The sequence below is a fragment of the Thalia democratica genome, chromosome 3, assembly GCF_965202585.1.
Source record: "Thalia democratica chromosome 3, ktThaDemo2.hap1.1, whole genome shotgun sequence".
NCBI classification, from domain to species: Eukaryota; Metazoa; Chordata; class Thaliacea; order Salpida; family Salpidae; genus Thalia; species Thalia democratica.
The window spans coordinates 36,386,821-36,413,560 of NC_139167.1; the positions used below are offsets into that span (position 1 = coordinate 36,386,821).

The 26,740-nt window shown below is 26.6% G+C and overlaps 1 protein-coding gene across 1 annotated transcript; it reads left to right on the forward strand.

Annotated features, from left to right (window-relative positions):
- The first annotated feature begins 2,194 nt into the window (after positions 1 to 2,194).
- Positions 2,195 to 15,369, forward strand: LOC145832232 (insulin gene enhancer protein isl-1-like). Its single transcript, XM_082939553.1, has 7 exons — positions 2,195 to 2,211; positions 5,596 to 5,694; positions 5,999 to 6,126; positions 8,340 to 8,737; positions 13,679 to 13,873; positions 15,126 to 15,255; positions 15,336 to 15,369. Exons 1-7 carry the CDS (start codon positions 2,195 to 2,197, stop codon positions 15,359 to 15,361), a joined length of 993 nt encoding a protein of 330 aa, XP_082795679.1. The 3' UTR covers positions 15,362 to 15,369.
- The last annotated feature ends 11,371 nt before the right edge of the window (positions 15,370 to 26,740 follow it).

Below are 26,740 nucleotides of genomic sequence, written 5' to 3' on the forward strand. Positions count from 1 at the left end.
CTTTAAGTTATAAGTGACGCGAAATCGATTAAAGAATATTCAACTGAAGCTCAGAACCTTTTAATCCTAACGGAGTTAATAAAAAAAACCTGTTGTGTTTAAAAACATCTGGAAAGTTTGGCGAATATTTTGAAATTTACAAAAACATTTTCGGGTGTATGAAATTGGTTTTGCACATTAACTTAAAAGCAAAACTGTTTTTTAAATAAATCACACAAAATGTTTTCTTCATACTTGCTTAGTGCATTAGTTTGTTCAGTTGATGTTTGAAGATAAACATTTAAAAAAACAAAAATAGAATAAAAGAGTAGAAGCTAATGTTTAATTGGAATGTGTACTTAGCACAATGCATGTCATTTTAGAATATATAATGTGACAATTTATTTAAATTTAAACATCATGAGTACCAGATTAATGTTTGAAAAGGAGTTTCATTTTTTCTAAAACAATAACTTAGTTTTACTTGTTCAATAAATAGAATTCCAGTTTGAAAATATTAATAGACAAATATATTTGATATTGAAAATTTATTTTCTAAGCTTATGCATGAATATAAATAACTCAATATACAATGCAAGTAATCACACTTTAAACTGTGTAATCGAAAAACCTTGTATCTAATACTTTGCTTATTTAATCATTTAAAAAATAGTTTGGATTTTTTAGCTCTTAAGTGTTTTTCTAAATTATTTTTTGGTAATTAAATCTATACTCAGAAATTTTGTTTATTCACATTTATATAATTTTTTAAATCTTAAAATTTGCTATTTATACAGTATCAATTTTGTCTTAAATCACAAAAATGGTTTTTAAGTAAATCACTATTCAACTATAGAACTTTTTTGTGCTAATAAAAAAAAGTTAAACTTAAATATGTACAACAATTTTGGCTTTTATTATTCGACTTTCAAAAGCTTTTTTGAAAAAAAAAATTGGCGTTTTATTCGATTTTCGGTAAATAAATCAGCTGCAACATTTTAAAAGTCTTAAAAGCCGACAACGGAATGTTTTAATTGTTCAGTTATTGACAATTATCAGTATTATTTTCACTAGTTGACTGCCAGTGTTAATTGCAAATACTAATTATTTTGCCAAAATCGAGCTGATTTTAAAGTTCCGCGCAACGAAGCTCATTTTGTTTGGTAAACAAAAATTCAAGACACAAAATAAAACATTAAAAGTCGTTCGTTAAGTATTTTCAAAGCCGGAGATTTTTAAGTGTATATTTTTACTTAGCTATTCTTTGTCTGACAGAAGCTAAAAATTAATTATTAAAAAAAACATGTAAACAGGCTCAGCATTTTTAAATTAAAGAATTTTTTAACTAAAATGTTGTAAAATTTTACTTTTTTTTTTTTTGAAAGAGTATAATAACATCAGCAACCAAATCACTCAAATACTCTGAAATACTTAAATATTTCTAGAACTTAAAACTGCCGATAAATATATCATTTAACTTTTGGACTGGTTGACGCTTATTTTAATAAGCAGATTGTGTCATTAGAATTCGAAATTAAACATGTTCGACAAAAAGGTTTCCTAGTAGGCAGCTAACACATTAAGCAAATTTAACAACTTTGAAAGTTTCTAAAACCATATCATAATTCACACTTCTGACAAGTAAAACGGTCGTGTGACAGAAAAGTGTCTGTTTTGTTTTGTTCCATTGTCAGCAGCCTTATGAATATTTCACAAGTTTAAACTAGCAAGATTTCATCTTATTCTTATCTCACTCATTTTTAAACTGGTCATCCAAACTCTGTTCAAAGCTTTAAACCAAAAAGAATTCCTTGTTTTTTTAATCCGTTTCCTTAAACAAGCGACATTTAAGCTTTTCAGTTATTAAATACAAAAAATCAAATTCAAACTTTTAGTTACACACGCAAAACTCATAAAGAAAGTTTACAATCAAATCTTTGTTTAATCTTTGCGCCTCTTCCTTACATTTGAGCCCCACAACTTGATTAATCTCGTCTTTGTTCGTTACTGCTTCTGAAGTTTCGTTAAGTTTGTATTTCAGCTCAGTTTAATGTCACTCATTTCATTTATGCTCACCCGGGCATGACGTGTAAACAATGATGTGAGATAAAATAATTTCCCGGTTAAAAAAAAAACATCACCATTCAGTGATGTTACGCCTCAAGCCGCTATTGTTACGTGGACAACAGAACCGGAAACTTGAGTAAGGAGCAGAATGCGTCAATCACACAAGTAAGAAAAAAAGATGAAATTAAACTAAGTCGTTTGTTGCTGGTCTAGATTGCTACAACGAAAACAGAAATCGGTCAAACGGCTTCTGACTTGCAGCTCGGTTTTAAAATTTCAAGCCGAACGTCGCTTGATTGCGACAAACAGCATGCATTGCTTCTTTGACTCTTGATCGAGTAAACTTTACAAAGTCATGTGCCTTCTAAAAAAAAAAAACTCGGAATTTAGTTGTACTGAAATTATTTTAAATTGGCAACAAAGCTAACATTGATTTTTTTAGTTCTAAAATATTTTTTTGCGTGTAAACTACGTCATCGAAATATTACTTGCCTCATCGCAAAGTTAGTGACGTCATAGTCAACGCCGACAACGGCTCGGCAGCAACAGCAGTGAAGTTTCACCACGTGACAGGTTAAAAATAAATTTACAATCTTTCATGATACTTAAGTAACTTAACTCTCACTTTCCCTATTGCAACTAGCTTGAAGCAAATTATTAACTCGCGATAATAGGATATTGTTACACTGTCGTTGTCTTTGTTGGTAAGAAACCAATAAATAAATACTGTAAATATATATATATAATGGTCAAGAAATGTATAAAAATAAATAATAAATTCTTTTATTCGTTTAGATTTTGCTCAACTATAATGTCAAGACGTTTATAATGTTTCATTTGTAAAGGTTCTCACTTCTTAGGTTAAGATTTACAGATGAAAGATTGTAAACTTGGTGAAATTATAATTAAATAAATTTTAACTGTTTAACCCCCTTTGTATTATATTAAGCACCATAGTTCATATAATTTTTAATAAAGTTCGATCCATAACTCGAGATAGCTACAATTTAACAATTAAAGCGTTTTTAGTTGTTTATGAACGCTTATTTTCCTAATATCATATTAATTAATATATACTTATAACTTAGCATAAAACATAAGTTATATTATATGTACTAGTGTAAAAACAAAATATAACTTGTGAATTGATAGCACATTTTTTGTATCTTACAGCGTTTGTAAACAGGCAGTTAAGTCGATTTTGATTTATACTATATCAAATCTCAGCTGCAGTCAAAATTCTTATGACGTCACTTCGAAAAAACTTCATGTTTTCAAGGCTGTAAATTTGCAAAGTTTTTTGAGATGCTCGTCTTGCAATTGCGTAATCAATACAGCAATATCTACATAAAAAAATTACTCAATAACTTTTAATAAAACTTTATGACGTCTATTTTTTTAAATTTATTGTTTACCTGCGGTTTATTGAAGCTTTATGTCGATATTATCTTATTATAAATAACGATAATGTTCAGCTAATTTTTAATGAAGTTTATTAGCTTTACATAAATTTCTACAACTAGTTAATGTAACTTTATTAAAACTTTATCTATATGTATATTTAAAGCTAAATGATAAAAAAAACTTTATTAAGCGTCTATCAATAATTCAATCACTACTTATTTGGTCATTTAAAAGCACAAAAAAGACGAAAATGGCAATCAAGATTACTACGTATTTTGCACACAAACACATAAAACACACTTCAAATTGTTTAAACAAACACCATTAATTACCAGTCGGCTGTGTTTAAACACACAAGCTCAACCCAAAACGCTAAACTTCGTTTATTTTCACCAAACACAATAAATTGAACAGCCATCAAACAGATTAGTTGAAAAATTGTCGAGTTTCCGTAACTTGATCGTGCCTTGATACGACCTTTATTTGCAAAACAAGTAAAAGTTTAAATCTGCAAAAAGAGCGATCTGCTCACGAATTATTAATAAGTTTTTTGATAAATTAGCTTCAAAAATATTAGCTGGCACCAAGTTATTTATGTTATACCTCCGTGATAGTTATTTTAAAATCGAATAAACTCTATAAATTTAATGAAGATGAATAAAAAAAAACAGTCTTTGTAGACTGTATCGTTGTTATTTTTATGTATTACATTGTAGATTTTAAAAGTACAAATTCTTGTTCTATCAACTACTTATAAAAAATCACACTTAAAAGTGTTTTAGTTTAAATAAAGTATAAACCCGACAACATAAAAAACCATAGAAGTTGAACAATTTTTTTTGTTTGGATATCAGAAATATTTTCTTTATAAAAGGTATGCAAGTAAAAACCAAGCTCAAACCGCAAAGTAACAGGGTTTTAAAAGCAACAAAGATCACAAAATTTAGTGGTCTTACAGTCTGTCTGATTCGTGACAGTCGACATATGTTATCGACTACAATAAAACTCTCCACTTACTTATGACTGATTAAACGTGCCTTTGTCAACTGAACTTTATTTAATACCTACTTTTCAAAACTCTTTTGAACTAATACTTTTGAAAAAATAGCATGTTTTGTTTGATTTTTGTTTTAAAGTAAAAAAAATTAAACATGTCTTTGGTTGCTAAAAGGATCGATTCATAGCCAAAAATAAGCTTTATTTAAAAAGGTATTTTTCCCGTCCATAGCTAATGGCGTTTTTTGATTAATTTTCTAATAACATCTGAGAAAACAGCATTAACAGTCTGAATTAAACCTTAATATGACGTCATAACATTTAAAGTCAGCTGCCAAGTTTAAATGCAGCTCGGGTGGCTTAGTAAGATTAATTGAGAAAAAACTCAATCTGGACTGTCGACTAGAGTTTAGGAACAGACACACAAGCAGACACGACAAACAGAAAAAGTTGATGAATAAATATGTCGTCGCCGAACAGAGAAAATCCTACGGGAGCGAATCTCATTTTTAGGAAAGCACCGACATATTTTTACGTCATATTGGCTTGTTAACGCACACACAGCCTTCATTCCAGCCGGAAGTCTTTTTATCAGCATTATTTTAACCATAGAAGTTCAGTAATTTGAACTTTATTCGTAATTTTTGAAAATATTTAAACATTCATTTCAGAAAGTTTTTTGAATGAAAAGTAAAGTGCGAGTAAAAGTCTAATGAAAAACTTTTTTATATTTAGAACTTCTTTATTAAACGATAAAACTTAAAAGGCTAAGACTGTGCAATAAAATCACTTTAAAGCTAATAAAAAATCTAATTAAATGCTTAGGAAACGCTTATTACTTTATTAGTTTAATAATTTAATCTTTTTTCAGACATACTTTGAATTGCTTTTATAGAGCACACCATTTAAGATTTACAACTTTCCATTTTAGCCTTTAAAGTAGTAACTTAAGTATCATTTTAAAATACACTTTGTAAATTCAGTCAACTAAAAATAATATTTTTTTATATTTTATCTATTTTCAGACCGTTTTAACTATACAAAAATCCAATTAAGTTGTTACTTAAAAGCATTATTTAAAAACAACTAAAGCAATTAAATCAATTAAAAACGTTATTAAATCGTAATTAAAAATTGCTTTACTTTTAGCTTGTTTGCTCCAAAATGTGCAAAGTGCAAACTTGGACTGGTCAAAGGGGAACTGATGATGTCTAGCAGAGATAAAAAGTACCATGTTCAGTGTTTTAGGTTACAAGAAAATAATACAAAATATTATTTATATAACTATTATCTTACTAAATTCTCAACAGCTTCTTGTACATGAACACTATTACGAGAAATTTTAGTTTTTTTAAAATTTAGAACGTTGTTAAGTACGTTTTTATAGTTAAAAACTAAATCATGAATGACTTGTTATAAACTGATTTATTTTACAGATTTTTTAAAGGTTTAGTGCGTGCATAGTTTATAAAGAGTATATAATAAAATGTTTTTCATAACTACATGCTTGGTTATTAACGAATGACTTTTTATCAACTTATTTGTATTACAGATGTTACGCATGCAACAATCAGCTGATACCTGGAGATTCTTTTGTATGTAACGATGATGGAAGCATCTACTGTTTGCAAGATTACGAAAGACTATTCAAAAAATCAGCAGATGACAACAGAGTTATTGGTGAGTCGTCTAAAACATAGAACTTTGTTTTCAAATTTTATAATTAAAAAAAACGTTGTATTTTGAACAATTATTTAAATGTTTTTTTTTTGAATTCAAAACAATATTTTTGGTTCTGCTTAAAAGTTAAATTTACCATTAGAAAATATAAACTTATTATATGTAAGCCTAAATTAAAACTTAATGGAAGTTATTCACTAAGTAATCAAATTTAAAATGGTTTATGACAATACGTTCATTATAATAAAGTTTAACCAAGGTGATTTATGCATAAAAAAATGTTTTCAATCTTTTAGACTTCTATTTCTTTTGTTTGAATAGAAAGTTATTTTTTAAAGTTACTTGGATTAAGAATATAAATTTGTTTTTACTAAAGGAGGATGATATTTTCCTACAATTTATTTAAAAAAAAAAATTTTATGTTTTTTAATTAGTTTAAAATATCAAGTATAACCTAATTTACCAAGAATTTATATAACATTGAAAACAAAACTGCTGAAAAAAGGCTTAACGGTAAACATACAAACTGCAACTTAAACACCCAAATTACCGTTTTAACCACTCATTAACCTCTAACTTACTCGAGGTGATAAAAGCGCAAACAAAAATTGCTCATACGTAACAAAAAGATACCCCTTTGCCGCTGGCTACTAGTGCAATTTAACTCGATAATCCTTGCAAGCTAACCTCGTATAGCTCGACCTTCGTACTTTGTAATCTGATCAGATTTTCTGCGGCAAAACTTGCAGCACAATGAAGGTCGTTGTGAAGTGAAGAGGGAATTACCCTTTATCAAAACTCCTTTGATTGTTGAGATTGAGAAGTGTTAAAGCTCTTTGATATTTTGGCTTCTGCTGTTTGTTTGTTTATTTGTTATCGGTTTTAATTCGCGCTAAATTGTTATTGAGTTTTCGGTTCCAGTTTGTCTCCGGTGCTGTCTGAAAAAATCGGTTTTTGTTAAATTTAAAGGTCAAAGGTACCCGTGATACAGTTAAAGAACGTTTAGCAGTAAAGAATATTTTTGTTTGTTAGATAACTTTTTATATTGCTCTTACCTTCTTCGTTTAAAATAAGTTCGATATTGAAGATGTTCGAAAAATCAGAAGTATATATTAAATAACACTGTTTCCTTAGATTTTAAAGTATTGTACTGTTTTTAATCTTACTTTTTGTAACATTTTTTAAAGTCCTTTAGGTCGGCTCAATGAAAATTGATTTAGTTTATTTAATACTTTTAGCTTTTATGTATAATATAGCTGATAAAGTTTTCAAGAAACTTTAATTATCCATTCGAAATGATATTAACTACAAATAAATTTCGAACAAACTACTAAAAAAGTTTGAAAAGTAATAATTGTGTAAAAGAAAAACAAAGCTTACACTATACTGTTTATAAAACCTTATAAAATCAATTGTGTGTAAAGTTGAAAAAAAAAGAATGTCTAAAATACACTTTTTGTAAAATACTCATTTTAAAATAAACATTCCTATCGTTTATAGTCAAATAAAAGAAAATTAGAATCTAGATTTTTCAGTTTTTTATTAATCAAAGTGAGTATTCAAAGTATCAATGCTGAAGAATCTAAAAAAACAAATAAACATTAATTTTTTTTTTTTTTAATTAACAGCAAACTAATTATTCGGAAACAATGACTTCATATAAACGCAGTGGGACCAAATTAATATTGTTCTTCTTCAATTATTTAAAAAAGACAAATATCTTTCGAAGCGACAGTCACTTTGAAGTCGTCACATGAAAGCAAATTGCCACAATTAAGGTATTAATACAACGATAACGACAAGTCGCCTCAAGCTTTAAACAAAGTCAACATCAAAATAGTTGAAAATGAGCGTTTCAAATAATAAACTGCTGCAGTTGATATAATTGGCTTTATCGGAATTTTCCATCAGCTTTGAGCTGTGTGAACGTTTGAAGTTTTCTTTTTGTTGTAAAAATAAGTAACTGCTTTATAACAATATTTGTTTTGACTAAAAATTATTTCAAAATTTTCTAAAACAATAAAAAGTCAATATCAAGACTTTATTAGACCTCTCGTTATTATTGTTTTAAAGAGACTATAAAAGTTATTCTTCTTTGACGACATACTTTAGCTGCCGAACGCCATTTTCTACAACACATATATTGAAAACAAACAATGAATATTATAAAAAAAGTCTACCAGTTTTCAAAATCATGTAAATTCAACGAACAGACGCATACACGGGTCAAATAGTTCCAGGACAGAACGTGGACCACGGTCGCAGGGGAGGACACAATTCATCGGGGGAGCGCGGCAAGGATCAAGGGGCAAGCAGCAAGAGGAGAGGCAAGACGACGAGACAGAGGACGGTGCTGAACGAGAAGCAGCTGACGGTGCTGCACACCTTCTACGACAACAACTGCAGGCCCGACGCCATCATGAAGGAGCAGCTGACCGCCATGACCGGCCTCCCTCAACGAGTCATCAGGGTGTGGTTCCAGAACAAGCGGTGCAAGGACAAGAAGAGATCGATCGCGCTCAAGCAGCAGCAACAGCAGAAGATGGAGCAGCAGCAGATGAGGAACGGCGAGGGAGGGGAGCAGCAGAATTCCAGGCAGCAAAAGCAGCAGGTTGGCTGGTTTGATATTAAATAAAAAAAAGTTAAGAACTTGCTTTTGAAAAAAATAATTTAAGTACTGTAGATTTAGAAGAACTTTTTTTTTTGTTATGCTTTTAGTTTGCTAAAATTAATAAGAATATGCTTTTACTTTTGCTAAAGTAATTTTATTACGCGTGAATGAAAACGTGTGTCAGAAAAAAAATTATTCATTGCCCTGATTTATTTTTTTGCTTAAAATTCCAAGTTTTTTTTTGTAGATATTTTAAGACTTTAAAAATGTAGCTAGATACTCAGAAAATTTTTTTAATTCTAAGGTTGTCTTTTATTATACAGTCTTAACATGTTTAACCTTTACAAACCATAAAAATCTCTTTAATTTTATTTAGTCTTTCTCTTTAGTCATATAAGTTATTTAATTTGTAGCATTAAACAAGTAATAGCATTTTTTTTTAATTTATTTTTTCTACTAGAATTAATAGTTTCAGATATTGTTTTTTACTAGTAAAACAAAAGGTTGATTGATATTGAAAATTTTAAAAAATACACCTGTTATAATTAACTAAAAAAGTATTTAAATACCATGCTTTTTTATGAAAAATTAAGAAATTGAATACTTACAATAAGAGCAGACGCAAATTATTTGTTATCGGATTTATTACTGTTTAGTATCAAATATATTTAAAAAAAAAGTGTACAAATGTTAAAAAATCTTATTTATAAAACAAATAAAACAAGATTAAGTTAAGAAATAAATAATTATTGAATTTTTAGTAAATGGCATTTAAAAATAATTAATTAAATACTTGATTTTAAAACATTGTAAAGCATGTTTTGTTACATAATTTTAACAAAAAACATCGGCGAAAGTCTGCAGAAAAAAAGTCCGGACTTTCGTTTGCCGTGAGACAAGCTCAAATTTAACAAAAGGGTTGATCATGCCAATTCGATCATCAGACCACAAGTTTCGGTAGACTGAGACCGGTTACGTCCTTATTAGGACTCATCAGTCAGTCACAACCGAAAAACCTGTAGTCGTCAATCTACAAACGGTTTATCATGCTTTCACATGAAGCAACCATTTGCTGGCAATGGTGCTGACTGACTGATGAGTCCTAATAAGGACGAAACCGGTCTCAGTCTACCGAAACTTGTGGTCTGATGATCGAATTGGCATGATCAACCCTTTTATTACATAATTTTATTTACATATTTTATCTGATACATACACGTTGCACCACTGTTGCTTTTTTAATGTAGTATTTGAGACACAGTCAATTAACATTTTAATATTAATGCAGTACATGCTTTCAAAATAGCCTTCAAATATTCATTTCACACACTTATTTCTGTAATTAATGTTTATTTAGTTCCCAGTCACTCATAAAACCTTATTTTAAATTTGTCGGTCAATACATTCAATAGCTTATATTGAACTTTTACACCGATTAATGCCGACTCTTGTCCCTTTACCAACTAAAATCTTCTCGCTTGTATTTGAGCTACAGCATGTTGCTTTCGAAAGTTCTTGCCAAATTTCACGCCTATATAGCCACCCATTAATCCTCAACACCAGAGTCTTATGACGTCATAATCCAATGCATTTCGCACAGCTGCAGTTTGTAAGAGCTTGCCTTTTATTGTTTTTATTTTAAAGTTGCTGACCGTCTACGCTTACTTGGTTAATAAAAAATTGCTCTTTCAACAGATTGAGGTTAAGTGTTATAAGAAGGTTTAAAACTAATAACTACTTGACAAATATTTATAAAAACTTTCCACTAAAACCAAATACATCGAAAGAGCTTCAAACACAAAACTAAAACTGATTTAAGTATGTCTTATTTAAAACATAAGTATAAAACTGCATCCTTTAGTAATTTATTTTATCGGATTGATCTACTTTTTAAAGTTAAAGCTTAAAAAAATAAATTTTAGTTTCTTTTCTCAGTAAAATTTTAGATTTTTAAAAACTGTTTTTATTACATGATTTATAGGTTTAACAAAAAAGCTTGTTTTGTTACTTAAAAGAATGATGCAAGTAATCAATTTAAACGTACTATTGTTAGTAATTTTTCTCTTTTTCCGTTTAAAAATAATAAAAATACAGTATTTTTTTTAATAAAACCATACAAATTTTTCAATTTTTTAAAAAACTTATACATTTAAACTTTATTACCTTTAAACTTACTAACGACGGTTTTGATAATCAATTCTATAATTCGAAGATAATAAAATTTACTAGGTTGACAAAATAAAAAAAACAAATAATACTCTAGTTGGCGTAACCGACAATTTCGCACTTTTACATCTTAGCACTGGTTAAAGACGTGATTATGATAAACGACACCCATTTGCGTTGCCCTGACAATGGTTGCCATATGTTTAAAACGCTCATTTAGGAAGTAGTTACCATAGAAGCGTTTGACCATAGAAGCGTTTTAATTTATCGCCCATAATGTTGGTTTTATGTTTGTGAAAAAAATACAACCATTTTTTTATTCCTTATATTCTAAATGTGATATACTACTGATAAGTTTTTTTTAATACAAAATACGCAAATATAACCAATATAGATTTAAAATTTTTGCTATTTATAGAGATAATGATAGTAAAAAAACACATGTACTTGATTTTACTAGTTTTAGGCTAAAAAATTATCCGAATTATTTTACCCCTGTTGTCTAAAGTTATGATTTAGATTTTAGGTAAACCTTCCTGAACATTAAAACTTGACTTTGTTGTGATAAGTGTGTAGCATATTTTAAATGGTGAATAAACAGTTTGAAATTAGAAGTGACTGTAACAGGAAAAAAAATGCAACTAAGCCTATTTCAAGTTTAAGTAAGGCTGTAATTTAAGTAGCTTCTCTGCTAATCTGACTTAGATAATAATCTTTTCTTTCTTTACACCTGCCTAAAAATAAGCTGCTAAGCAAAAAAAAAAAAAAAACTAAAAAAAATAGATCTACGAAGCAACTCATTTATTTTTAATCATCTTGGGTTTGGAAGCGCGTGGCAACTTTTTTAAAAATACACGTTGTTACGTCACAAAGTTCAGAAAAAGGTCAAAGAAGCCAAACCGCTCTTTTTTGTTGTTGGCGCCACGATGCAGGGACAAAGTATCTAAATATTCATGAGCTCATCGATCAGTGTGATCAGAGATGATGAATGTCTTCGTCTTATTCGTTTTTATCTAAAAAAGCTGTGAATGACAAGAGTTGACTCTTACATCTTTCTTAACAATGAATCACAATCCAGTTTTTCGGTAAATAAAAAATGTGGTTTTGAGTAAAACTGTAAATAAATATGAACAAATTTTTTTATGCAAGCATTTTAGCAAGTGATCAATTATTAACTTGATCTCATCACACGCAATTTCGTTATCTACTTGTGCTTCCAAAGTTTCGATAAAATAAAGTTTATTGACACAAAAATAGAAACATAAACAAATGAAGTATCGAAGTTTTTAATGAAAATCACTTGTAAAATACGAATAACTATGAATACTTTTAACCCTTTTACGAGTAATAGTAAGACGACTGTACTAATCTTAAGTGACTTTTCAGATAAAGGTTCTCTTAACCTTAATTTTTTACGAAAACCACTTTTACAAGTTTGATTTAGATTTAGTTTGATCAGTTATGACATTATTTTGACATTGTTAATGTAATTTGAGTGCTTGAAGTAAGAAGTTTAAAAGTTCTAAACTCAGATTAAAAAATAACGTTTGTAACAAATGAATTTGTATGAGGAAACTAAGATAATAAAACTTTTTAAAACATACGTTTATAAAACTTCTAAAGATATGCTAAATATCTAAATCATTTCAAAACATACGTTTATAAAATTTCTAAAGATATGCTAAATATCTAAATCATTTTCGAATTTCAAATCATGTAAGTTTTTTGGTTTTTAATACTTAATATAAAAACTTTGTGTAAGGAGGGGGTTTTAGAACAAAAAATTATGTTAAAGAACATTTTTGTATTAAACGTCTATTTTTTCAATCGGGTTTAAAAAGGTAATTAATGCTCTAAAACAGCTCAAGAAATTAAAACTAGTCTTATTTTAGGTTTATGTAAACAATTGACAGCTTATAATTTTTTTAATAAATTAACATCATCAGAAATGCATAAAATATTCATTGAAAACTTTCATGACTGTAGTCTTAGTAGTACAACATGCATTTAATTATTTTATTATAAAATCCAATTTTGCCAATTGCATTTCGCTATTGCAAGATTATGGCGTAGTTTGCTTGGTATAAAAATTGAAATTTTTTTAACTTGGTTCGCAATTTGAATTTTTTTGTGGAAATATAAATAAATTTCATGATGATTTAACTGCTTTTTTTTAGTATACGTTCTTAATTAAATCATAATTCAAAAAAGATTACGACAAATTTGTCTTATTATTATTATTTTATACATTGCTACGATAATATTTCTATTTATAATTTTTAGTCGAACTAGCATTCTATTCTAAAATAAGTACTTAAAACAGTCAAACTAATCTGAAGAAAAAAAAGCATTGCAAATAAATGATAGACTAGCTGTGCATAAGTTAAAAAAACCCTCAAACCAAGCCTGCACGCAAAAAACCCTCAAATCCCCACCAAGCCTGCATTCTACAGCCACAGTGACGTCATAATCACAAGTAGCGCGCAAGTGTGCTGAGTGTCTCTCATCAGAAAATCAGTAAAACCATCTTTAGAATAAAAGAAGATAGTTTTTCTTGTATTGATTTGAAAAGTCCTTCATCGATTATTTATTGTGGCAGTGTAATTGTAATAGACAGTTTTAAGCTTGCTTAATTTTTGATTGGGATTGTTGTTAGTTGTTTTAAATATTAAATACTTTCTTGCTCACCTTTTTCAAAGAACTTTAAGATGTTGTAATTTAAATTAGTTGTAAAAAAGTAGCCTTATTTTTTTTTAAACGCTGTACTTATTTAAGAACAAAGCATCCAGCTCAAATAATGGACCTAACCAGTCAGACCAGCCGGTCAGCATTCCAGGACAAAATTCAAACCAGTCCATTGACCAGTCGAGGGGTTACCACCATCATCAGAAGCAGCAGCAGCCGGCTTGGAAGGCGCTGAGTGATTTTGCACTGCAGAGCGAAATAGAAAAACCCCCGTTTCAGCAGCTGGTTTGTTTGTATTTTGTTTTGTAAAGAGTATAGTATGATTGTTTTTGATAGAAATATTGTCGTTAAAACAACGTTTTTATATTGTCATATAATCAACTGTATTTATATGGAAAATAAATTATTCTGCACATTGAAAAAGCATTTTTTTTAAGTTTGATCAATTAGTTTAAAAAAAAAAAAATAAATGGCTGCCTCTCTTTGATAAAAAACTGATTTTCATTTAGAAACTTTTTCGCATACATGTAAGATAAAAATGAAGATTTTAGTTATCTTTTAATTGTTGTACTTGGCGTTTTATTTCAAAATCTGAAGAATTAAAGTTACTCTTCAAACTTTTAAGTTTTTTATAACTTTTTTAATTATTATTTTTTTTTTATTACAGCAAGTTTGAATTATCTGATATCAAAATTTTACTAAAATCTTTAACTTTTATCTATTTTGTACGCAATAAGTCACACATAACGTTGTGTACTTTTTAATTTTAAAGTTCAAACTAACCTTGCTAAATATTTGATAGTTTTTCGTTAGACCTATTTGTTTTGAAAGCTAGGAAAATATCATAAAAATGTTGTGAAATAAACTAAAACGTTTACTGACGGTATTATATCGGGCATTATCTACTTATTTAGTTGTTGAAGTGACTTTGTAAAAATACTGGTATGAAATAGTTTTTAAAAACTTTTGTTTCTTAAAAATACTTTTATTTTAAAGTTTATATTTAACTTTTACAATCGTAGTTTAAAAGCCAAGTTCGAAAAAAGCAATTGAAAGACAAACTTAAGCATACTTGTTAATTTTGTTAAAATTTTTAATACAAAATCTGATGTTTATTCATTGTAATTTTTATCAAGAAGATCTTAAACTAAATTTTAAAGAAAACAAAAAGTACAAAGTGTGTAAATATTACATTAAATATAACATTGGTACCAGATATGCATAGGTTTAGACTGTTACATAAGTATTTAATAAAAATAACATTTATTAAATTAAACAAACAAATTCAATTCAAGACATAAGTTAATTATAGAAGTTACTGATTCAGGATTACATCTGAAAAAACTTTTTAAACTAATATTCAACCAATGTTTTTTTTTAATCAGTGTATTTTCAGTAACCTGGCATTTCATTAGGATAGTAATTTGACTACTTAGTGACTACTAATTACAAGTTAAGTTTGAACGCATAATCATTTAAAGACAAATTTTAAATTTATCAAAATATTAAAAGCGAAAAACACTAAATGGTTTTTCAGGTGAGCAACTTCTCAGATCAGGCTCCCTCTTCAATGTCTGATTGTTCGGAGGTTTGCAGCATCCCCTCCGTATCCTCCCAAAGTTACTCAACTAACTCTTGCGCTACTCCACCACATCTTGTCACAGAAAGTAAATAATTATAAAACATTTATATGAACGTCGCAGTATGCTCCTTTTTGTTAAGATATTTTACTTAACTACGTATACAGAGTCAAAGATCGTATTTACTGGCTGAACAAAGACATCGAAAGAAAGCTGCAATCGAACAATTCGATGAAGACGAGACTCAATCAGTTCAATAAGCTGAAGGCGCATGTTCAGATGTTTTCACACTAAAAATTTACCAAGCTGAAGCAGGTGGTCAAAAGGGAAAACACCAAAACCAAAACATTTTCTAACTTCATTCCGGTTAATAAAGTAAGCAATTTTTTCCAAACGTAAATATTTTTTTTTAAAACTAAGTACAGTTTACATCAATAAAGATTTTAAACAATGAACATCAATTTTGTTCTTCAAATTTTAAAAGAGTTGCAATATAATTTAAGGTAAGAGTTCAAACGGCTGAACTAATCCTGCTTAAATGATCCAAGTATTTACCATTTCTTAATTAATTTTATAAAAAATCTCGACTGTTTAAAATCAACAGATTTCTCAAACTATTTCACAAAGAAATCACAAGAGATCGGTTTGTTCGACCCTAAGTGCAGAAAACTACTGCTGACTTTCATGAAGCCTTTGATATCAGAAGAGAAGTAATAATGTCACCAGAAAAATCAGAAGAAAAAACAAACTGTTTTTTTAATAAAACAAACAGAAAAGACAAACTGCATTCAAATTAAAGCTACTTTGTTAACAAAAAGATTATTTGAAATTATAGCTTGTTTGTAGGCTCTTTTTTTTTCAAGTTCCGCATTTTTATCAAACATCTAAGAAAAAAAAAACTAAAACACGCACTTTATCTAAAAATAAAAACAAATTATATACTTAAGCTTCATTCAATATATTAAAGTTGTGTGCTTTTAAATGTCATCAGCTTCAAATAAAACTGTCAACTTCTACTTTTATAATGTTATATTACTATTTAGTTATTATAAACTAAATATCATTTAATTTAGTACATAACATTTTGATGCTTAAGTGTTCATCGTTATATGAAATAATTGTGTCAAAAAACTAATTGCCTTCAAAACAGTAAAATTCTTTTATGAAACAAATAATTCTTGTATGAAAATCAGTTTATAACTCTAAATATTACACTTAAAAACTTATAGCTTAAATATAAAAGATCTTTTTTTTTATATATTTGCTCATAATAAAGTTTAATTGAAACCCATTATAGCCAATGATATTAAATTAGTAAGACAGCAGTTAATGAAGTTTAAATATTTTAAAATAAAAGTACTGATTAAAAACTTAGTAAAAATAACAATGTTTAGGTATTGATTATTTCCCTGTTTGATTAAATTTTACGGACAATTATGATAAACAAAACCAGTTTAGCTTGAAGAAATTTGTTTGCTGTTTTAAGTTAACAACTTAATGAAATTACATACATCAAATATTATTTTAAAATAACTTATTAAACGAGCTACTATTGCAAATAATTAATGATAAATTAATTATAAATACAAAAACTTTAATCTTGTATCCTTGCAAGAAAAAGCATTTTAAATTTAAGAAAGATTCTTTTTATCGAAAACAAGCTGAATTCAAGTGAGTACTTCTCTTTTTTAAGGTTTAAATTTTTAAGCTTAAGCTAGAACTATATTCAAATAGTTTTTAATTCAAAACTAGAATGTAAAAACGAATAAATTAAGTTGCCACAAAATTATTTTATACGTAATGATAAAATTTTAGGTAGGTTTTATTGTATAATTTTTTTTTTAGTATAACTTCTAAGTTAAACATTTAAACTAAAAAAAAAAAAAATTAAAGTAATAAAACTTTAAATAATAGAAAACTTTATTATTGTTTATTATGCAACGTTGGGCTCATGTATCAAAACCTGAGCCATTAAAACAGAACATAAACGAAGGACAAAATACAAAAGTTTAATAATAAATTGGCACGTAACTATATCGTTTAAATTTAAAATAGTGATAAAAAATTGAGAAACATAGGTTTTTTTTTTGCTTTAAAGCAAATACGAAAACTATCATACAAAAGAGCACAAGCTTTACAGTATATAGATATTTATAAGAAGTACGACTAAAAATGATAATATAATTAAACAAAACAACTTAAAAGTAAATTACTAAAAACATAACTTTTAAGAAAGTTTATAGAATGTTCAGAAGTTTTAATGGAATTTTTTTTTTAATACTATTAAAAAATCTCAAAATACAATATATAATATAAATTTTTAAGAAAGTTTATAGAATGTTCAGAAGTTTTAATGGAATTTTTTTTTTAATACTATTAAAAAATCTCAAAATACAATATATAATATAAATAATTAATATAATTATAAATGGTATTTTTATTAGTTTAGTTATAATTTGATAGCCGTTGAAATTTCAACTGTAAGCTTATTATAATAATCTAAGAAATAAATTATCTTGTTTACTTAAGCTTTTGTAAAAGTTTCAACTTTTATCATTAAAGATAACAATAAAAGGTTTCAACTTATTAATAAGGAGAATAAAATAGCTTCCAATACTTTAAGATTTCAATAAAAAAAGTTATCTTCAATTATTAATGAAATCACTTTTTTGAGTTAAACATTGTTTTGATTTTTTTTTTGAAAGTTAATAACTTTTTAAATATTGATAGTTTAAAAATGTATATAACTTCAAGCTATTTGTGCGAGCAAAATTATTTCTCAATTCAAAGTATACTAAATAAATCTATAAGGTTACATAAAAACATTTAGAAATATTTATTAATTTTGTATGTTAGCAAAATATTTTAATCAGCTTTTCTTAGAAACATAACTATAGCAAAAAGATAGATATGTACTAAAAGTACTAATAAAACAATTTATTATATTTAGTTTTATTTAAAAAGTACTATTTTATTTGTCAAGAACAATAAACTATCTCAATGATTGATTATAAAATGACGTTTATAATACAGAAATTTCTTTAACAGAATTATGTTAACTCTTATAAACTTTTAAATCAGCTTAACTTAAGTATTATACAGAAGGCTTAAATACAAATACTGACTTTTATGTTTGCAAGTAATAACTAAACCAGAAACAAAATTTTAAGTAAAACGCAGCAAGTCTTTATTTAAAAAACGTATCAGTAGTTATAATTTAAAAGAAAATATTTTAATTTGTTTAAAACAAAGCTGTTATTTAATTATTATGAAAAACATTAAAAAGAACTTTAAAAGTTCATGTTTGTAAATTCTAAATAAACAAAAATAATTTTTCACTCAAAGCCAACACATAAGTGACAAAAAGTGACAAAAACTTTTAAAATTTTTAGAAGCAAGTTTTAACTTAAGTTTATAAAGATTTTTTAGCAGGTACGCATGAAATTGACGGTTTTGGTAAAAAGTAGAGGTTTCTGCAGCTAAAAACAATATAAAAAATCTTTAACTCAATAAATATAAACCATAAGTGTTTAGATTACATACGGAATATCGAAAATGTCAGCTTACTTTTTCTTGCAATCCACAAAGTTATAACTACTAACATTAGTATAGAGATTGTTATCCATTACAGTTTGTTTGTAAATTTAAATTTTTTGTTTAAATTTTTTTTCATTATAAAAAATAATTGTTTAAATAAAAGTCAAGAATATAACCTTATATCACTTATAATATAACTGATTGTCTTTTTTGAACTAAAATAATAAAAGTGGAAGTTCTATTTGCACATTATAATAAATTTTACACTGAAACTGTAATTAGTAGCTGTTCCAAAAGTTGGGTTTCACGACTATACATACTTAATAAAACAAAAAAAAACTCAAGATGCTTTTTAATATTTAACACTATAGTAGTTTAACTGATTTAACATTAATAGCTTGCTGTATTTTTTATCATGCAAACTAATAGAAATACTCTAATAATTCAACATTATAAAACAATTATTAGTATAAACCATACTTTATTTTTTTAAGTTGCTTGTTTTTTAATTTTAAAGTCTTATAATAAAAAAAGCTATAAAGTATAGTTCCAACGTTTTAAAATTGAACTAATTATGTTTTCTCGAGGGGTAATAAATCGAATTGTTATGGCTTCAGCACGCATCAGACTAATAATTTTTTCAGAACTTATTATGTTTGACTTTTGGATGATATAACATTAGCGTATTTAGTTTTGATGTCACAAAATACCGCACTATTTATTATATGTATACTTTTTGAAAATTTTTATAAAATGTAAATCTAGATTGATAAAAAATATTTTTTAAGAAGTAATAAACTAAAATAAATTCTTTCAAACAATATAAATAAGACTCAATTTTTCAGAACAAAATATATTTCATGCTTCTTTCGTCAGTTGTATACTAAGCAATAAAAATAAAAATTCAAATCTAACTTATATAGTGAAGTGCAATCAACGTAATTAATAATAATAAAACAAAGAGTAATCAACAATACATAAGTACTTCTAATTACAATGCAACTAAGAAAATAATAAAACAGAGCAACAACTTATAAAACAATTTATAAAAATTTATTTATTAAAGAAAACAATTAGTATACAACTGAAGAAAGAAGCATGAAACATATTTTGTTCTGAAAAAAAAAATTGAGTCTTATTTATATTGTTTGAAAGAAGTAATAAACTAACTGTTTTGAAATTATTAGTATTAACCTTTTTAAGATGCAAAATAATTTAAAGTATATTAAAACATAAACATTTATAACCCATTTGGAGTATTGTACTACTTTATAAAGTTCTATAATTGCACTTAAATATTTCAAAAACTCATTTAGTATAAATAGGTCTTTTAATGTGTATATATTAAAAAAAAAACGCTAAATAATAAAGTATAACCAAATAAAAACATGTCTAATATCAGACTATTAGCACACCTATGTTCTTTAGTTTAGTTATTAAATAGTTTTAGGATAAAACGTTTTTTAGTTTTTTTTCAGTAAAATATACTTTCTTTCAGTTAACTGCGCAGTCGTTTCCTCGTTAAAGTTAGAAAACAGTACATCTTAGAAATGGAGAAAAAATTTACGTCTTTTTTTCTCCATTTCTAACGCTTTTAAAGATTTTCTAAACAAAAGTATTATTAAAATGTTTTCAAAGTGCTTTGCATAGTTTAAAGCCTAGTAAAATATAAAATGTCTTTTAACGTAAATACTTATAAAATATCAATGATTATTTGAAATACAATTTATATTTTTATTCTTAATCTAAAAGCAATAAAAGTTTCTTTAAGTAAACAGTAATAATCAAAAAAAATTAAATGATTACATAAGTACTTTTCTACATTAGACACTTTACAGCTATTTAATAAAAGTTTACTACTAAAATTAGTCTTTTTTAAAGTAATACCTTTCAGTAACGCTTACAATTATATAATGTATAAGATATAAAAAAAACTTTTAAAGTTTTTTTGGACAGAAACTATACCTTACAGAGTAATGAAATAATGTTTTTAAAACGATTAAGGTACAACAACTTAGTCGTGTTTTTTTTTTTAGGAAAAACTTCCAAAAATTGAGCTTTATTAAGTATTGATATTCTTTATTCTGAAGATAAATTTTTAAGATAGCTTTTTGACCACGCAAAATTACAAAACTTTAACGAATTTTGTTTTTAAATTAAATTTGATTTGTTTTTAACGTTGCAAGCGAAGCGTTTGATTGATATTTCATTGAAAATGTTCGAAATAATCGCCTTGCTAAAAGCGAGCGTGTTGAAGCAATACAAAAGTAACAACAAATCCTGTTGGGCTGAAGTTTACACAGAAGAAGCAGAAGCTGCCAAAAACCTCTTAACATTGACCGCCAGTTTTTACAACAAGTTTGTTTTCAATGAAGAAAATGTTTAATAGGCGGTCGTTGTTTGTAATCTGTTAATTTTGTTTTGAACAACAAAGCTAACAACTTATGATTAATATTTGAAGAAGCTTTTTGACATGTTGTTAATAATTTAAGACTTTAATAAAAGTCTGCACGCGCTAACTAAGATAAAAAAAAAAGTATTTCTAATATTGTAAACTGTACATTATAATTTAATGTTTCTAAAAATAGTGTTTATTAATCTAGCGCATAGTGTTACAAACTTTGCGCACAGTTTTTAAAATTACTAAATGCTTTTACCAAACATAATAAAAATAGCTTTTGTTATTAATAGTATTATAATCTTTTAGATGAAGCAGTTTTGCTTGTACAAAAAAATATTTGTTGTACTATCTATTATCGTTCTCGTGGTGAAATTTTATATGTTTAAAATAATCAATCAGTTAAATTTATATTTAAAATTTATATCAAAAAAACAAATTCTTATAAGCTTTTACTTAAAAAAAACTTAAACTAGTTGGGTCACCAGTTTATCAAAAATTATAAATGTTTTTTTTTGTATACAACACATGACTTATAAAATAGCTACGTAACTGTTTACATATATCATTTTACGATTTTTAAAAACTTATTTTTGTTAAATTAAGTATTTAAATTGAGATATTATAAATTTTTTAACTTTTACTAAACTAAACCTTTTTTTCTTTGGTTAGTTTTTAAAAACAGTCAACTAAGAATACTTTAAAAGCTTTTGAAAAAACTTAAACCGAGAGTTAACTTATGTTTAAATATTGTAATAAGCTTTTAAATAAACTTAAATCTTACCAGAGACCTAAAAAGTTAGCTTTTAAAAGTTTTAACTGGTAATATTTGCCTAAAGTTGAAAAAATCAGTTGATATTATAACCAAAAAAAAGGTGAGATAACAATAAATTTTGATGGAAATCGGAAGCAACAGTATCTTGCTGCAAATTATTTTATTTTGCATAATAATGATTTATCATCTTAGCTACTAGTTTCCTTCAATTTTGCCAGTACTTTTGTGCGCTATTCATTACATGCACTGTGATTATATAATTGGAAAGCAGTTTTGATATCTTAATCAGGAATTTAAAGTCATAGAGTTGATTTTTATGTTTTTGGCATGCTGGTTAAAGTAAAATTGTTAAGTCTAAATCTAAGTTAAATATAGGTACGTAAAGTGAAACAATAATTAAATTGATGCTAGTTATACCGTTAAAAAAAATAACAAGCTAGTTTTGAAAAAGCATTTAGATTTAACAAAGCTTCTACTTAAATCTTTACAAAAATAAAGATTGTTCTCATTAATATCTCATAATAGTTTAGCAGTTTCTAAAAAATGCATTTACTGTAAAAATTATTATTGATTAAGCCAAATTTATTTTAAAGATACGTATGAGTAAACGTTTTAACAGTTTTTCAAACTTAAAATATCTACCTACACTCAGACTTTTGGGAGCCTCTAACACCATCTTTAAGTCTTTCAAACAAAGTTTTTTTATGAATACATGATAAAGTATACAAAAAGTCATAAACTGATAACATATCTTTTGTTAACCGAAGACTCTTCCCTTTAGTGATTGTCCTTAGTGATGACCAATGAAACTAGGTTTGTTCTTTTTAAAATTAATATTTGTAGAAGGATGTTAGTGTTCATAAGATTTGATCGTTTTAGGGTTTGCGATAAATAACACATCAATCAAATTGGGTTTTGTTTTAGTTTTCTTGTAGTCCGAAAACAAAGAATAAGACTACTTAATTTTTCAGTGATTTTAGTGGCCTATAACATTTTAGTTTTATAAGTACTTTATCATAAAATATTTTAAAGTGTTATTTATTTCTTAAATAATTTTTTTTCAATATTTTTAAAGCATTTCTGACAAAAATGCATTGTTTTCTTGCTTAGACAATTTTAACGTTGAAAATAAGTATTAGTTATGTAAAGCATTTTAAATCATGTAGCATTTAATTGTATTTATAAATATGCTCTACATTTCCGCATTAAATTTGCTTATTTTATCAAACGGTACTTAAATTTTATTATAAACTTAAGGATATAGACAGTTTTATTTAAATATAAACTCTACATTATCATTTGTACTTTTAACACAGCTAATATTTGATTAGAGATATTGATGTAAAACAATTCTTATTAGATTTAATACTTTAGCTCTTAGAAAAATATATGAATTTAAAATGTAAAATATACTTTTAACTTAAATCCTTTAGAAAATAAAATCATACTTTAAGTTTAAATACTCTAAAGTAAGACTAACACTTTCGATTTTAATTTGCTTTTTTGTTGGATAGTTTTACTTTATTATAACCAATTACACAAATAAACTTAAAATATTGCATAACTTTTATCTATAAAAAAGTTTATGCATCCATAAAATGTTAAGGTACAACTTAATAGAGCGTTTGCAAAGTAACAAAATACTTTACTTGTCTTTTAAAGTTAGTAAAACAAATGTTTGAAGCAGACTGATCGTGAGTAATGCAAGTTTTGGTGAAAACAAAAAAATACTCTCAAGTACATTTACATTTAAAGTTTAATTGAAAAACTTTGAAAAAAGGTACATCGAATTGAAATAACTTTCGAACCGTTGTGCTAAACAAGAAATCTAGCAAGTTAAGCAATTATAGCAAAACTCAAAAAAAAACAAAGCAAATAGCTAGAAATTTATTCAGCAAAAATGCGTAAAATTACTTCCACTTAATGTTGTTTAACATTGTAATTATCCACCAAATACCGACATAAATTTTATTTTAGCATAATTCGATGTTGTCCTGCTACTCAAGATGCTCATTTAGATGCTCAATTACTTTTTAGTGTCGCTTTTTACGCCAATAACTTCACATTTTGATACATATGAGTGGAAGCGATTTGGTAAATTTTAAATTTGGCCGCATTTACTGCTTGGCCAGTAAGTTTTTGTTTCCATAGTAACGACCTTGTAATCAACTGCCAAACATACTCGCATACAGTGGCACATTAAAATATTTCCAAAAAATATTTACGTACAATTTAAATTTAAAAACAACTACTCGCCGATAAATAATAAGATTACTATAATTGCTAGTAAAAACTGGAAAATATTTATCAGGCTTCTAAAAATGTTGAACAACAAGCTTAAAAATTTAAACGATATTTCATAATGAATAAGGCTTTCTGTCAAAAAAATAATTAGTTAGATTGTTTAACTCTAAATTAAATTAATATTTTTATTTATAGCTTAACTGACAAATTAAGATTATTAGTAACACAAACTAAAAGTATATATAATTTGTTTTTTTGTAATTTAATATTTTTGTAAAACTATAGCGTCATTTTTTTTCACTACTGAGACTGTGAATATTTTTTATATAAAATTAAATAAGCTTTTACAAGGTTGCATATGAAACCAGAAATACCTAAACTTGCCTTGGATTCAGTAGTTATCAGCCCGCAAAACGCGCAAGCAGGCTACATTAATGCAATTTCTTACTTTCGAGTCGTTTTTGCTTGGTGATACGTTGCTAAGCAACCGCGATGCTAGCTAGTTGCCATGCTTACTCGCACTTGCGGCTGTTACCATGAAATTTTTCTTGCCTAGTCGAGCACTAATGGAACTATTTTTCAAGTCATGCTTGGTTGTTTTATTATTTGGATTGATTCATCCTATTGCTTTTTGTTATATATGCATCAATATGGTTATATATATGTTTTTAAAAAGTCAATTCTGCATTCTTTAGTCTTTAAATAAGCTGTACAACTTTTGTACATTTTTGAAAGTAAAATTTTGGCTTTTTTAATATTGCCTTTAGTTTTGTGCAAATGTTTCAAATGTCTACAAAAATATTCATTTCTTTATATAATATGTTTTTTCCCAACTAGTTTTTAATGAATAGTTAGCCAATAGGTAAACTAAAGTTAATTTAAGAAGAACAACAATAGTAACATAGCTACGGACATTTCAAGCTTTTTCGAAGACACAAAATCAAAACTTTTGAAAATTCTTTATTAATACTTAAATTAAAAAAAAAAGTTTACTTTTAGTTATAGAAGAATGAGTTTTTATTTGGATATGTATTTATTAAAAAAAAATTTAATATATAAATAATCTAAAGTTATTTTTAATTAGATTTTAAAGAACTTGTGTTTGTAGCAGTTCTTTTACACATAGCTAAGATAAATAACATACCTTTTTCTTAAAACTAACTTCTTTAAAAATACTTATTATATTTTATTATTTTATAAAGTTAGTTATGTACATTTTTTAGAATATAAAATTTAAGTTTTTTCTTTTGTTTTTGTATATCTACATACTTATAAAATAATCCAACTATTATGACTTGTTAAAAACGAAATATAAAAAGGTAATGTGAAAAAATGTATAAACTTTAAATTAACTAATATAAATTTTAAATTTAAACTTTAAATTAATTTTTTTTAATTGTTTTTTTGAACTATTAGCAATATTCATTAAATATTTAAACTTTAGAGCTTTTACTTTAATATACAACTATCATCAAATGCTAATGCACTAACACATTATTATTTTCACTCCTTACACAATTTTCATAAAGATTTGCTAAAATATTGTTTCTTGCATCTGGTGCAGCTTCCGGCTTGTGACGTCACATTGACCAGAAAGTTGTGATCTTTAGTCTTACATTTGTGATTATGAAAATACTTGTTTGTACAATCGTGTCAAGTGGTAGTTTGTTGATTTTGTTTTCCCCTCCCTTGTCCTTGGACCTTCAACCACGAATGAACCGTCTGAAAGTTTTCTTAGCAAAATTATGTTCATTGTGCAAAGTAAATTGTGTACTAAACTGTGAAAATACGTGTAAAAACTACAAAAAAAGTTCTCACAGATATTTTTCTATTGTATAAATATATTTTTTTATTACAACTATCAAGTTTTGCAAACATTTTAAGCCTCCTTATAGTTATTATAAGTTTAACTTTTAACTATAAAACTGTTTTAAAAAATTGTGTTACAATACTTGGTAAAGTTTTATCTTTTTAATCTTATTAATTTTGTACTTTAATTTACTAAACTGTTGTTATATAGATGTATAATGATATACACCTTAAATAAAACTTTGATTGACATTTTTTTAATTGAAATACTTTTTTGATGATATTGTACTGTGTTAAAAAATTGTTATCAATATCAAAAAATAATACTAGAAGTAACAAAGCATAAAACAAATCTCAATATAAAAAGTCATTAACCACCTAAATATCATTTTAAAACCAAATTATAACGTCAAAACCGTCATAAGTTTTCTCTTCTCATTATGACGTTACAAAAATGGGGGTAAAGAAAATGTGGCGTTAGCGGTTGACAACGACACTCTTCTTCTTTGTCATCTTGATCCTTTTTATTCTACTTCAGACATCCATCTTCGGAGCACCACAGCGGCAGGGTCTAGAGAGCTGATAATAATTTCTAAAACACCCAATGTGGGTGGCAATAATATGTAAGGATGAGTTTTATTGACTTTAAGATTTTTATTTGATCTTTATCTCAACAAGAAGCAAAATTGCAGACAGAAATTATGATTGATGTCTTTTTATATATTTGCTAATAACAACTTATGCGTACTTGAAAAAAACGAATGATTCTTTTATACGAGCATAATTCACATACACTTATATCTTTTGCT